At 44.1% G+C, this 12,953-nt stretch overlaps 1 protein-coding gene across 1 annotated transcript in view; it reads right to left on the reverse strand.

Moving 5' to 3' along the window:
• Nucleotides 1–454: 454 nt before the first annotated feature.
• The window catches only part of LOC147663857 (uncharacterized), a 69,342-nt gene continuing 56,843 nt past the window's right edge, over nucleotides 455–12,953 (reverse strand). Inside the window, exons 6-7 of the mRNA XM_086950147.1 lie at nucleotides 2,886–2,972; nucleotides 455–802 (exon numbers count right to left, since the gene is read on the reverse strand). Coding sequence (XP_086806273.1) covers nucleotides 719–802; nucleotides 2,886–2,972 — 171 coding nt within the window. The 3' untranslated portion in view covers nucleotides 455–718. The remainder of the gene's footprint in view (nucleotides 803–2,885; nucleotides 2,973–12,953) is intronic.

Here is a 12,953-nt window from a genome sequence, read left to right on the forward strand (position 1 = left end):
GAACAAGGATTGAGTGATGCAACCGATAGGTAGACAATCTTTTTCTCAGGGTGAAATGGGCAATCCTTCTGCGATACTGTTACTGATAGACAATTTACACATGTCACAGAAGAAAGGAGTGTACAGATGTGCGCATTCTCACAGAAGAGTACCTCTGAAGGGTGATCATCTGCCCCACAGCAGACCGGAAGAGAGGGCTTACAGGCACCCGCCAATCTCCACTTCTGTAGGACTGTAGTCATCTGAAAGCATGAATATGAGAGCACGAGTATGTTCTGTTCCGCGTGCAATTGTACAGCGAGTAACAACGGATAGACATGCATGGAGGTATCTTTACCTCAAAGTAGAGGGATACAGAGAACATTCCGCTTATATGATCCCGCCCTCATAACCATGAATGACATGGCATTGAACTCACGGTGCTTTGAACAAACATCCCAAATAAGACGGGGGAGAAAAGAAAGTATTGTTTACTGATTTGAAGAAAAATACAAACTTTTGCTACTTTCGGCCTAGAGCCAATACATTTGGTGATATTCTATTAGTGCTGCAGGTAGCAGTGAAGAGAAACCCATACGTCTGTAGATACTGGTGCTGGAGAAACCCTCTGAAGCTGGTGGCCTTAACTTTACAAATACAACTGCATGAATCACAACCGTGAGTAGCTCCCGAAGAGTCGATGGTGGCGCCATCGAGGACTTGGCAAAGCACCTCTAGTCTAGTCCAAGGTCAGAGATTTCTCTCCATAAGCCGGAGGCTGAGGGTCCAGCAGGGGCTTCCTGTCCACCAGTGTCTTTGCATCCTTCAGCACATAGAAGGAAAAGAGAAAGAGGCACACAGAGCATTAAAGAGTCCACATCATGACAGGAGTATGTCGCATCAATGCCGCTGCTGATGAATCACAAAATGAACCCTCTGAATTTACTAAATTATCTGGTGATGCCAATGTTCCACCACAGCCTTACGCCAACACTAGATGGTTGGAGTATGCAAAGCAAGTGTATCTACAGCACACATGCCTCAAACACACGAACATGTATTACCTTACTTGAGGTCCATGTTGCAAACTTTTCAGGCCACTGATATCTTTTCATTTACTGTGATATACTAATCACAAACTTTTAGTTTCATCCAACTAGTTTATTTGATTTCATTTATCAAATTCTTGTAAATACCTCATTTATTTCGAGCACCAACAACTTCAAGCTATACCAATAACTTTGATCGTATAGCTCAATGCTTGCCATGCTCAACTTAATTTTCCATAAGTGACAGGTATTAGCATTTTAATCAATCTTAAACGACAACTGTAAAACAAAAAAGCAAGTATATTGTACCAGACTATGTGCTCATTTTTGTTACACATAGTATTCTAAACCTTATGAGGTGAAGAAATGCTATTCTGCATCATATACTCAGTGTCCTACAAAATGAAGGACCCCCTGGGGTGGACAAGCCCCCCCCCAACACCTTGCTGTGCTCATTCCCTTCCACTGTCTTTCCTGACCAGGAAGCTCTCACTATCAATGGTTCCATTTCTCCTCAGCTCTTTGTCTACCTACTCTCTACTGTGGTTCTACAAACAGCATTTTTAAATCAATCTGATTGTTAAATACAGTGGGATGAAGGGCGTCACGTTTTTTGATCCAGAGGAACATGAACATATTTGATCAAAAACAGGAACTTACAGAATCCGGCACATGATAGCAGAAACTCTTCTAAGAAGGCACCAATGTGCCCATTAAAGACACAGATTGCATCCCTCAACTACCAAATTAGAATTAGATTTGTAAAGCGCGTAGCTACCCGGGGGCGTCCCAGTGCTGGACTTGAGGAATTGGCTAGGGAACAGAGGAGAACTAAGGGAACAGCCATGTTTTCAGGAGTTTGCGGAAAGTTAGTAGGTTGGTTTCCCTGCGGATGTTAAGTGGCAGGGAATTCCAGAGCGTGGAGGCGTTGTATGAAAACAGGCGACCGCCTGCCCGGGCCTTCCTGAGTCTGGGGACGTTTGCCAGGAGGAGGTGGTCGGATCTAAGTGTCCTGTTGGCTTTGTATGGTTTGATCAGTGATCTCAAGATTGGGGGGCCCTTGTCCTTAAGGATTTTGTGTGTGATGCAGAGGGACTTGAAATTGATTCTCTCAGGGATTGGGAGCCAGTGTAGGGAGTTTTGGGCTTAATACTAGTCTGTGAAATGCAGCGTTTGTAGACTTGAGGTAGAATAGACCAGGTTGGGGGCTGGGGGGAGGGGTGTGATGATTAGCAGAGCGGGGTAAAGAAGAAAAAAAAAAAGAACAAAACATGGAATCAGTAAGAAATATAACCACAAATGTGACTTAAATTAAACAAACCAACCCGGAAAATTAAAGTAACCAAACAAGAATTCAAGGAGCCAAAATAAAAACCAAAGGTACTAGAAAATGAACCGATAATTGTAAAAAAACTAATTAAAAAGAGTAACCAAATGCCAAATAAAGTATCAAGCAATCAAAACATACTTTTAGGAGCAGAAGAAAAATGTGAAATCCAAGTAAAAAGGCAAGATGGGTGAAACAAGGAAGCGCAACGGAGCAAAAAACTCCAAAGAGTAAAATAAATACTAGTCAATAATCCAGAGCACTGAAATGAAACATTTCAAAAAGATAAAATATGTGCTTCCTCATTATAGCAAAGCAGAAGGCTTAAAACTGAGCATCAAAATTTATCAAACAGGCTGCAACAAAATGACTTGGGGGAAAAAAAAAAGAAACCCAACGGGAGGGAGGGAGAAAGATAATGTACAGGGTTGAGGATGACTGGGAGAATAAAGACACAAGAAAGATAATAGAGAGGATAAGGTCTTCAGAGGGAAATGGGGTAAGATGGGGGACTGAAGTAAAGGGTTTACCTCCTGAGAAGTGTGTCCAAGCCGAAGGGGAACGAAGGTTTGTAGAGAGCAGAACATTCCACCAAGAAGACCGACAATCACAAACATCTGCAAGGGACAAGCAGAAAGAAATGTACATTAGGAGCTACATGGATATTCACATTTGTCCCGCCTCACTAGAGGTCCCTTTGATGACCAGCATTATTACAATACCAGAGCAGAGAACACGACAAGAGTGGAATGAATGCCCCCTTTAAAACCATGCATCATCCATAAGACCTCACTGACGGGACATGCCCCCGTGCTGGACCAACAAATTAAATATACACAAATCTTTTTTATCAAGGTGTGAATTCTCTGTAGTGCAACGTGTTTTCTACGAGAGTCTGTGTTTTTTGTAAATTAAGAAATAATTAAATTTTATAAATATATGTATCACCACTCGACCACTTGCATATGAAGTAATCCTAGCACACAGCGGGGTAAGTTTCAGGAGCCCTTTATTCACTGCAGTATACAGCATAATGCATTTCGGCGATTATGCCTTCTTCAGATGCTGGTAACCGCCAGGTGACGCCTTTTCCCTCTTTTGAAACTCCTTGGGCACTCCCTTAGATGGGAGATCAGCTGATCCAGTTGTAGTTCAGGCAGAGGCATTACAGATGTCATTTGGTCCCCGGTAGCTTGTCTCCTTTCTGGTGAAGAATTGGCTTGGTAGTTTAGTCTGCCCTGTTCCCATGATGCACTGGGCCAGGGACAGACTGATTTGCATATAGCCAGGTTCTGAGCTGGGATGGGGCAGTGAGATAAATAACGGTGATGGATCAAGCCCTGATCTTTGGACTGGGTAAGAGTGGTCTGTTTAACTCAGACACTCTGTTCATCACCACCCCCTTTTCTAAATCGTTTTTGGCCACTATAGGTGTGGCAGGGTATACTCAGACATGAGTCCCTTTCTCACTGCTCCATCAGGATTCAAGCAAGCCGGGCCGAAGAAGGCTGAAATGCCAGAAACCGGTCCCCGGTAGCTTGTCTCCTTTCTGGTGAAGAATTGGCTTGGTAGTTTAGTCTGCCCTGTTCCCATGATGCACTGGGCCAGGGACAGACTGATTTGCATATAGCCAGGTTCTGAGCTGGGATGGGGCAGTGAGATAAATAACGGTGATGGATCAAGCCCTGATCTTTGGACTGGGTAAGAGTGGTCTGTTTAACTCAGACACTCTGTTCATCACCACCCCCTTTTCTAAATCGTTTTTGGCCACTATAGGTGTGGCAGGGTATACTCAGACATGAGTCCCTTTCTCACTGCTCCATCAGGATTCAAGCAAGCCGGGCCGAAGAAGGCTGAAATGCCAGAAACCGGTCCCCGGTAGCTTGTCTCCTTTCTGGTGAAGAATTGGCTTGGTAGTTTAGTCTGCCCTGTTCCCATGATGCACTGGGCCAGGGACAGACTGATTTGCATATAGCCAGGTTCTGAGCTGGGATGGGGCAGTGAGATAAATAACGGTGATGGATCAAGCCCTGATCTTTGGACTGGGTAAGAGTGGTCTGTTTAACTCAGACACTCTGTTCATCACCACCCCCTTTTCTAAATCGTTTTTGGCCACTATAGGTGTGGCAGGGTATACTCAGACATGAGTCCCTTTCTCACTGCTCCATCAGGATTCAAGCAAGCCGGGCCGAAGAAGGCTGAAATGCCAGAAACCGGTCCCCGGTAGCTTGTCTCCTTTCTGGTGAAGAATTGGCTTGGTAGTTTAGTCTGCCCTGTTCCCATGATGCACTGGGCCAGGGACAGACTGATTTGCATATAGCCAGGTTCTGAGCTGGGATGGGGCAGTGAGATAAATAACGGTGATGGATCAAGCCCTGATCTTTGGACTGGGTAAGAGTGGTCTGTTTAACTCAGACACTCTGTTCATCACCACCCCCTTTTCTAAATCCAGTTGTAGTTCGGGCAGGGGCATTACAATGTCCAACTACCTCTCCCAGCATGCACCAGATGTAGTCAGTGTGGCAGCCAGATCATGATAACATGAGCGCTGTGTTTTGCCTTGCAAAAGATAGACTGTGTTGCGGCAGGCGAGCCCGTGTATCATGTGTCCAGGGCTCCCTCCGATCCCCAACGCCTCAGCCTCCAGCAATGGAACAAGTCGGGCCGTGAAGGGGGAGGGATTCAACCCGCCTCCCCGTGCAGTCATGGTCTGCCACTGACAGCGGCCACGGAGCTCGCTCGTTCTCTGGGTGGTCACAGGGAACTATCGATACCTCGATTCCAGAACAGTTTCTTTGCCAGTAATGTCCCATGACTCTTGGAAGAAGGGTCCTAGTACCGCGTTCCTGGCAGACGCGGAAAATATCACCACTCGACCACTTGCATATGAAGTAATCCTAGCACACAGCGGGGTAAGTTTCAGGAGCCCTTTATTCACTGCAGTATACAGCATAATGCATTTCGGCGATTATGCCTTCTTCAGATGCTGGTAACCGCCAGGTGACGCCTTTTCCCTCTTTTGAAACTCCTTGGGCACTCCCATAGATGGGAGATCAGCTGATCCAGTTGTAGTTCGGGCAGGGGCATTACAATGTCCAACTACCTCTCCCAGCATGCACCAGATGTAGTCAGTGTGGCAGCCAGATCATGATCACATGAGTGCTGTGTTTTGCCTTGCAAAAGATAGACCGTGTTGCGGCAGGCGAGCCCGTGTATCATGTGTCCAGGGCTCCCTCCGATCCCCAACGCCTTAGCCTCCAGCAATGGAACAAGTCGGGCCGTGAAGCGGGAGGGATTCAACCCGCCTCCCCGTGCAGTCATGGTCTGCCACTGACAGCGGCCACTGAGCTCGCTCGTTCCTGGGGTGGTCACAGGGAACTATCGATACCTCGATTCCAGAACAGTTTCTTTGCCAGTAATGTCCCATGACTCTTGGAAGAAGGGTCCTAGTACCGCGTTCCTGGCAGACGCGGAAAATATAACCACTCTACCACTTGCATATGAAGTAATCCTAGGACACAGCAGGGTAAGTTTCAGGAGCTCTTTATTCACTGCAGTATACAGCATAATGCATTTCGGCGATTATGCCTTCTTCAGATGCTTGTAACCGCCAGGTGACGCCTTCTCCCTCTTTGAAACTTCTTGGGCACTCCCATAGGTGGGAGATCAGCTGATCCAGTTGTAGTTCAGGCAGAGGCATTACAGATGTCATTTGAGATGTCATAAGTGATGTCATCAGTGAGGTCACTGACCATGTCATGAATGATGTAATATGTGACATCATCAGCAGTGGATTGCAGGCGCACGAGTTATAGTTAGTAGAACTAACTATAACGGAGGAATTTCATTGGTTTTGTACGAGTGAACCTATGGTTTTTTCAGTGAATTTCTAAGGTTTTTTAAATGCTAATTCCCAACTATAACATGTCTGAAACCTATGGTTTTTTCAGTGGATTTCAAAGGTTTTTTAAATGCTAATTCCCAACTATAACATGTCTGAAACCTATGGTTTTTTCAGTGGATTTCAAAGGTTTTTTAAATGCTAATTCCCAACTATAACATGTCTGAAACCTATGGTTTTTTCAGTGAATTTCAAAGGTTTTTTAAATGCTAATTCCCAACTATAACATGTCTGAAACCTATGGTTTTTTCAGTGGATTTCAAAGGTTTTGTAAATGACATGTATTAGTGGTTATATTTAATTTTTTTGATACTGATTTACTAAAATTATTTAAACTAGATTTGATTGACGCCTACTTCACTATCCCGATGGCTGAAATACATCAACCTTACCTACAATTTCTCTGGAAAAATCATCTTTTTCAGTTCAAGGCTCTCCCCTTCGGGCTTTCGTCCGACCCTTGGTGTTTTACCAAGGTAATGAGAGCAGTAGCTTCCTTCTTAAGAGAACGAGGCGTTCGGCTTATTATTTACCTCAACGACATTTTGATAATGTCACAAGACCTGACTCAGATTCGTATAGACCTGGAAACGGTTATGAATCTGTTGGAAAGTCTAGGCTTCATTGTCAACAAAGAGAAGTCTATTCTAACCCCCTCCAAATCTCTGGAGTTTTTGGGTTTCACTCTAAACACTTCCAAGTGTCTTCTCCTTTTACCTCCTTCAAAAATCTCGAAGATCAAGAAAGAGATTCATCATGGTTTAAGACAGGAAGACATCCCTTTAAGGGAACTGGCAAGACTTCTAGGCCTCTTATCTTCTTCCATTCAGTCGATCTTCCCAGGCCCTCTGAATTACCCGGCCTTACAAAGGATAAAAGGAAGGGCGTTGAGGTCTGGTCTTTGGTACGAAGATCGAATCACCCTAGATTTGGAGGCCAAAACAGAACTGAACTGGTGGTTAGAAACCTGGAAGCTTGGAATGGGAAAGCAATTTTCGGGTCAGTACAGGACTTTGTGCTGGAATCAGACGCTTCCCTTCATGGTTGGCGTGCTTGTTTCCTAGACCAGAATACAGGTGGTGTTTGGTCTCAGGAGGAGTCATCTCACCACATCAATTTCCTAGAACTTACTGCTGGCCTATACGCCCTTATGAGTTTCAAACACTCAATTCAAGGGAGATCGGTTGTTCTGAAAATGGACAATGTTTTGGCAGTGGCCTACATCAATCGGTTAGGAGGTACGAAGTCTGCCGACCTTTCGAACCTAGCAAGGAAACTCTGGATGTTCTGTTTAGAACACAAAACTCTCCTCAGAGAGTCATGGGCACCGGGAACTCACTACAGATACAACAATATCTGGAAATGCTGGCTTCGTTGGTGCATGGAGAGGGATTTGGATCCCACTCAAGCACCTATCGTTGATATAGTGAATTTCCTCGCTGAACTCTTCGACAAGGGATTGAGTTATAGATCAATCAACTGTTATAGATCGGCGATCTCTGCTGGTCATGTCCTCATTAACGGCAAGTCAATCGCTAAAAATGTGATTGTTTGTAGGGTAATGAAGAGCATTCGTCTAAAGAGACCCCCAAGGCCGAAATATGATACTCTCTGGGATGTGAATTTGATTCTAGATCTCTTCACTTCCTGGCCAGATAATTCATTTTTAAGCAGAAAATGTCTTTCTTTTAAACTCGTAACTCTTCTTTGCCTTATCTCCTGTCGTAGAGTTTCTGATGTTAAAGCTCTGGAGATTTCTAATAGGTCATATAATTTATTTGGAGTTAAATGTGAGGTCTATAGAAGAACCAAGACCATGTCTGATTCAATCTTCTATCCTCGTTTCAATCCTTCTCCGAAACTTTGTGTAGTCGAATGTATGAAAGCGCTTAATGAGAATCAACTTCTCATTTCCTTCGTTAAGCCTCATAAGGCTATTTCCTCCACTTCTATTGCCAGATGGGTTAAGTCTGCTATGTCTTTAGCTGGTATTGATATTTCCAAATTTCAAGCTCATTCTCTTAGAGGTGCCATGGCAAGTAAGTCTCTTTGGTCCGTAGGTAAATTGGATGATATCCTTAAAGCTGCTGACTGGTCTAATGCAACTACCTTCGCAAGACATTATTGTAAACCAATTGAACACATGTCTAATGTAATTTTACAGGGCTACCAACATGCATAATGTAGCCTCCGTTCTTGTAATGAAATTGCGATTCTCCTATTATCATGCCTAGAGAATCTAGATTTCATTAAAGACACGGAGGCTCACATTATCCCACCCAACCCATCCCATGGTATTGGGTATAACTTAACATGATGTTATTTATCATCTTGATGTTATGCATTTCAAAATGTTTATTATTTATTGTTCAATTGTTCATCTGGATATGAGTCTGATTCCTTTGTTTTTAGGATACAATTTTATTGTCCTCTTTCTTTCAGAAAACCCTTCTACTTAATCTACTTTTGACGTGTCATCATCAGGAGGTCGATTGACTGTCTTCTTCTTCTTCAATTTTGCTTCCATTCACTTCGAATCTTCTGGAATCTACTGGATCTACTTTCGCCAAATTTAAAAGAGGCTGATGATTGCTATGTGTAATGTCTTACTTTATCTCAGTGTTCTTATTGGAACCTTTATATTGTGATGCGACTGGCTTGGATCTGCAATTAAAAGTCATTGCATAATGTGAGCCTCCGTGTCTTTAATGAAATCTAGATTCTCTAGGCATGATAATAGGAGAATCGCAATTCCTAACTATAACATGTCTGAAACCTATGGTTTTTTCTGTGGATTTCAAAGGTTTTGTAAATGACATGTATTAGTGGTTATATTTATTTTTTTGATACTGATTTACAAAAATTATTTAAACTATTTTTTTTTGGATATTTTATTTTTTAAATTACTTTATAATTACATTATACATTACATTACAAAATATACTTTCTCAGAATAAATTACTTTAGTTTAAATACTTTGCAAATAGACTTAAGTACAGTAGTTACAGTTGTTGCAATGGGCAACACAATTTCAAACACAATGCAACATTGAGCTCAATGTGAATTTCTAGTTAAATGCAATTAGTTACTTTATGGATTACTTTTCTAACCACAGGACTGGATCATAGATTCAGTCCTGGGACATCTCCTGTAAACAGTTGAGTAAAAGTGTTTTGGTTACAGTAGTGATTTTTAAGGAATATTATTGTATTTTAAAAGTTGACACTTCGAAATGTTTTCACATAGAATCACCAATGTTATCCTATGGGAGGAAATTCACTTAGCAGGTAAGTAGTGTTATCGTTACTTTTTCTTACTCCGTGTTGGATCCTGGATCCAGCACTGGAGCAGCTCCTGTAAACAGTTGAAAGAATATGTTTAAGTCATACAGGCAATTTTTAAGGAATATTTGTAGTTTGTGAAAATAGGCACTTAGAAACTTTTCTGGTGAAAACCAGACAATGGATTCCTATGGAAGAAAATACAAGTTACTGGTAAGTACGGTAAGAATTACTTTTCAGGGTCAGTGCTGGGCTAAAAGATGCAGCACTGAGTTCTCTCCTGATAACAGGTGAGTAAATCTGAATTTGTTGTTCGCCCCAAAAGGTAAGGTTGCCCCTCGCGGCACGCATGGTTTGGGTGTCCCTAGCGGCACAAATTTGGTGGGCGCCCTCAGCGGCGCAACTATTGTCAGTGCTCGTGTCGATCCCAGCTCTGAGGAAGACTAATTCTTCGACGATCCCGACGACGAATTCGTCCTGGATCTTGATGAGCAAGACACTGATGACTGGGACCTTAACACTTTCTCAGAGGCGGATTCCTCCCCCTCGTCGAAGGACGCGATCCTCGACCCTCTTGGTGGGGAAATGTTCTCCCCAAAATACATCTCCCATCCTAACAGTAACAAGTGGTATCCACATGATCCCGTAGCTAAATTCGTGACCAAGTGGCTGAGGAACTCTCTAGAAAGAGAATCGCGTAACACCATGAGGTCCGAGTGTCCTCGTCCATTCATAGAGGATAAAGTCTGTCAGACACCTAACTTAGACCCCGTCCTGATTAAGTTCTTGTTTAAGTTAGGCAAGGATCCAAGAAAAAGCCTGGAACGGGCTCTTAAAGCCTGTCAAGATCGTCTTCTTGACCTACTAGGCTCCCTTACTAGGATCCTCGACCTTGCTGAGGTATCGCAATTTTCTAACACACCATTGGATATAAACCTAATAAGGGGTTGGAGCCAGAGAGCCATAGTACTCCTTGGGAATGCTAATTCTTCGCTCAATATTGAAAGGAGGAAATCTGTGCTTAATAGAATCAACCCGAAACTCGGGGATCTTGCAGAAAAAGAGCCATTGTGTAAGCCAAACGGCCTCCTCTTCAGAGAGGATAGGATTAAAACTCTTGGCAAATACGTCGCAACATTTACAGCTTTGGACAAAGCCCAAAACAATATGAAACGTGTTTTTGGTCAGGCCGGTAGAAGGGGCCGTTCTTCCGGCCGAGGGAATTTCCGGCCCTTCACTTACGGAAGAGGAAGAGGTTCATCCGGTAGAGGCTTCTACCCCTCCAACACCAGGCAGTACTTCCCACAGACAGGAAGAGGTTCACGCGGAAGAGGCTTCCCGCTCGTGGTGCTTCCAACAACAACACCCAAAGTAAGTGCTTCTCTTTCTTCCTCCCCTCCAAAGGTCGGGGGCAGGCTCAAACATTTCATTCACGTCTGGGAATCTTGGACACAAGACCCGTGGGTTCTCGAAACAGTTCAGGGTTTCAAAATAGATTTTACAGAGATTCCTTTCCAATCTGCCACTCCCAATCCTCTGGTTCTTTCTTCAGAACATCTAGAGATCGTCAAATAAGAGGTTTCTTCTATGCTGAAGAAGGGCGCAATAATAGAGGTTCCTTGGTCTCAAAAGAACTTTGTAAGCACCCTTTTCCTAGTCGAAAAGAAGGACAAGGGTTGGCGTCCAGTAATAAACCTTCGGGAGGTAAACAAATACCTTGTCTATCGTCATTTCAAGATGGAAGGCATCCATCTGCTCAGGGACCTTCTACTCAAAGGAGATTGGCTGGTCAAATTGGACTTAAAAGATGCCTATTTTACCATACCCATGGCAATAGAACATCAACCTTTTCTCCAATTTATTTGGGACAATCGCCCTCCCTTTTGGTCTTTCATCCGCCCCTTGGTGTTTCACCAAGATCATGAGAAGAGCCAGGGGTATTCGTCTCATCATCTCTTCAGACGATATCTTGATAATGTCCCAATCTCACTCACAGATTCTAGAAGATCTTCAAACCTCCATGAACCTCATAGAGAACCTTGGGTTCATTATAAACATGGAAAAATCCATCCTTTTACCCTCCAAATCTCTGGAGTTCCAAGGCTTCACTGTGGACACATCCAGGTGTCTCCTCTTACTCCCCAAAAAGAAGATTGCCAAAATTCGGAAGGAGATCAGATTTGTCCTCAAACATCAGTCTCTCTCCCTCAGGGAGTTGGCCAGACTTCCTGGTCTTCTTTCTTCCTCGATCCAAGCTATCTTCCCTGGTCCCCTGAACTAACGTGCTCTTCAGAGAGTGAAAGCCAAAGCTCTCAGATCCGGACTTTGGTACGGACACCAGGTTTCTCTGGACGAAGAAGCCAGACTGGAACTTTCTTGGTGGCTGGACAATTTGGACGCCTGGAATGGAAGAGCTATCTTTGGTTCAACTCCAGACTTCGTTCTAGAGTCAGACGCCAGCCTTCATGGTTGGGGTGCTTGTCTCCTCGACCAGGACACTGGTGGTGTATGGACCCCTTCGGAGTCTTCCCACCATATAAATTTCTTAGAAATGACGGCCGGGCTCTATGCATTGATGAGCTTCAGAAAATCTCTTCATGGCAGATCCGTTCTCCTGAAGATGGGCAACGTTTCCGCAGTCTCGTATATCAACCGTCTTGGCGGTACGAGATCTGCCGACCTATCAGATCTGGCCAAGAAACTCTGGATGTTCTGTTTGGAACACAAGATCTCCCTGGGGGCAGAGTACCTCCCCGGGAAATCCAATCTCTCAGCGGATTGGAACTCGAGATTCCTAGTAGATTTCAGCGATTGGAAACTCAATCCGACCGTTTTCAATTCTCTAGCTCGCTATTGGGGTCCTTTTGATGTAGACCTTTTTGCAAGCCGTTTGACTTTCCAACTTTCACAGTATTTCAGCTGGATGCCAGGCCCGGGTGCTCTCGCTATCAACGCTTTCCTCCAACCTTGGGCTGCTCTCCGCCCCTACGCCTTTCCCCCCTTTGCTATGATCCAAAGGGTTCCGCAGAAAGTGAGACAGGAACAGTGCTCTCTGGTCCTGATAACCCCTTTCTGGCCATCTCAAGCATGGTTCCCCACAGCTCTGGAACTTTCTTGCGATGTTCCCCTCGTGATTCCGGCTTCTCAAGGACTCCTCCTAAACGCAAACGGAGAAGATAACCACCTGGTTCTTTCAGGGAACCTGAACCTTCTTGCCTGGAAAGTGTCAGGCAATCTAACCAATTGTCTGGACTTTCGTCATCTGCTCTCACACTCCTCGGAGAATCTTGGGCACCTGGAACACACTACAGACATAATAACATCTGGAAAAAATGGTCTAGTTGGTGCTTGGAAAGGGACTTGGATCCTGTGGAAGCTCCTATCGTTAATATAGTCAATTTCCTAGTGGAACTTTT

This window comes from Lissotriton vulgaris, unplaced genomic scaffold (assembly GCF_964263255.1).
Source record: "Lissotriton vulgaris unplaced genomic scaffold, aLisVul1.2 SCAFFOLD_3164, whole genome shotgun sequence".
In the NCBI taxonomy this organism is placed as follows: Eukaryota; Metazoa; Chordata; class Amphibia; order Caudata; family Salamandridae; genus Lissotriton; species Lissotriton vulgaris.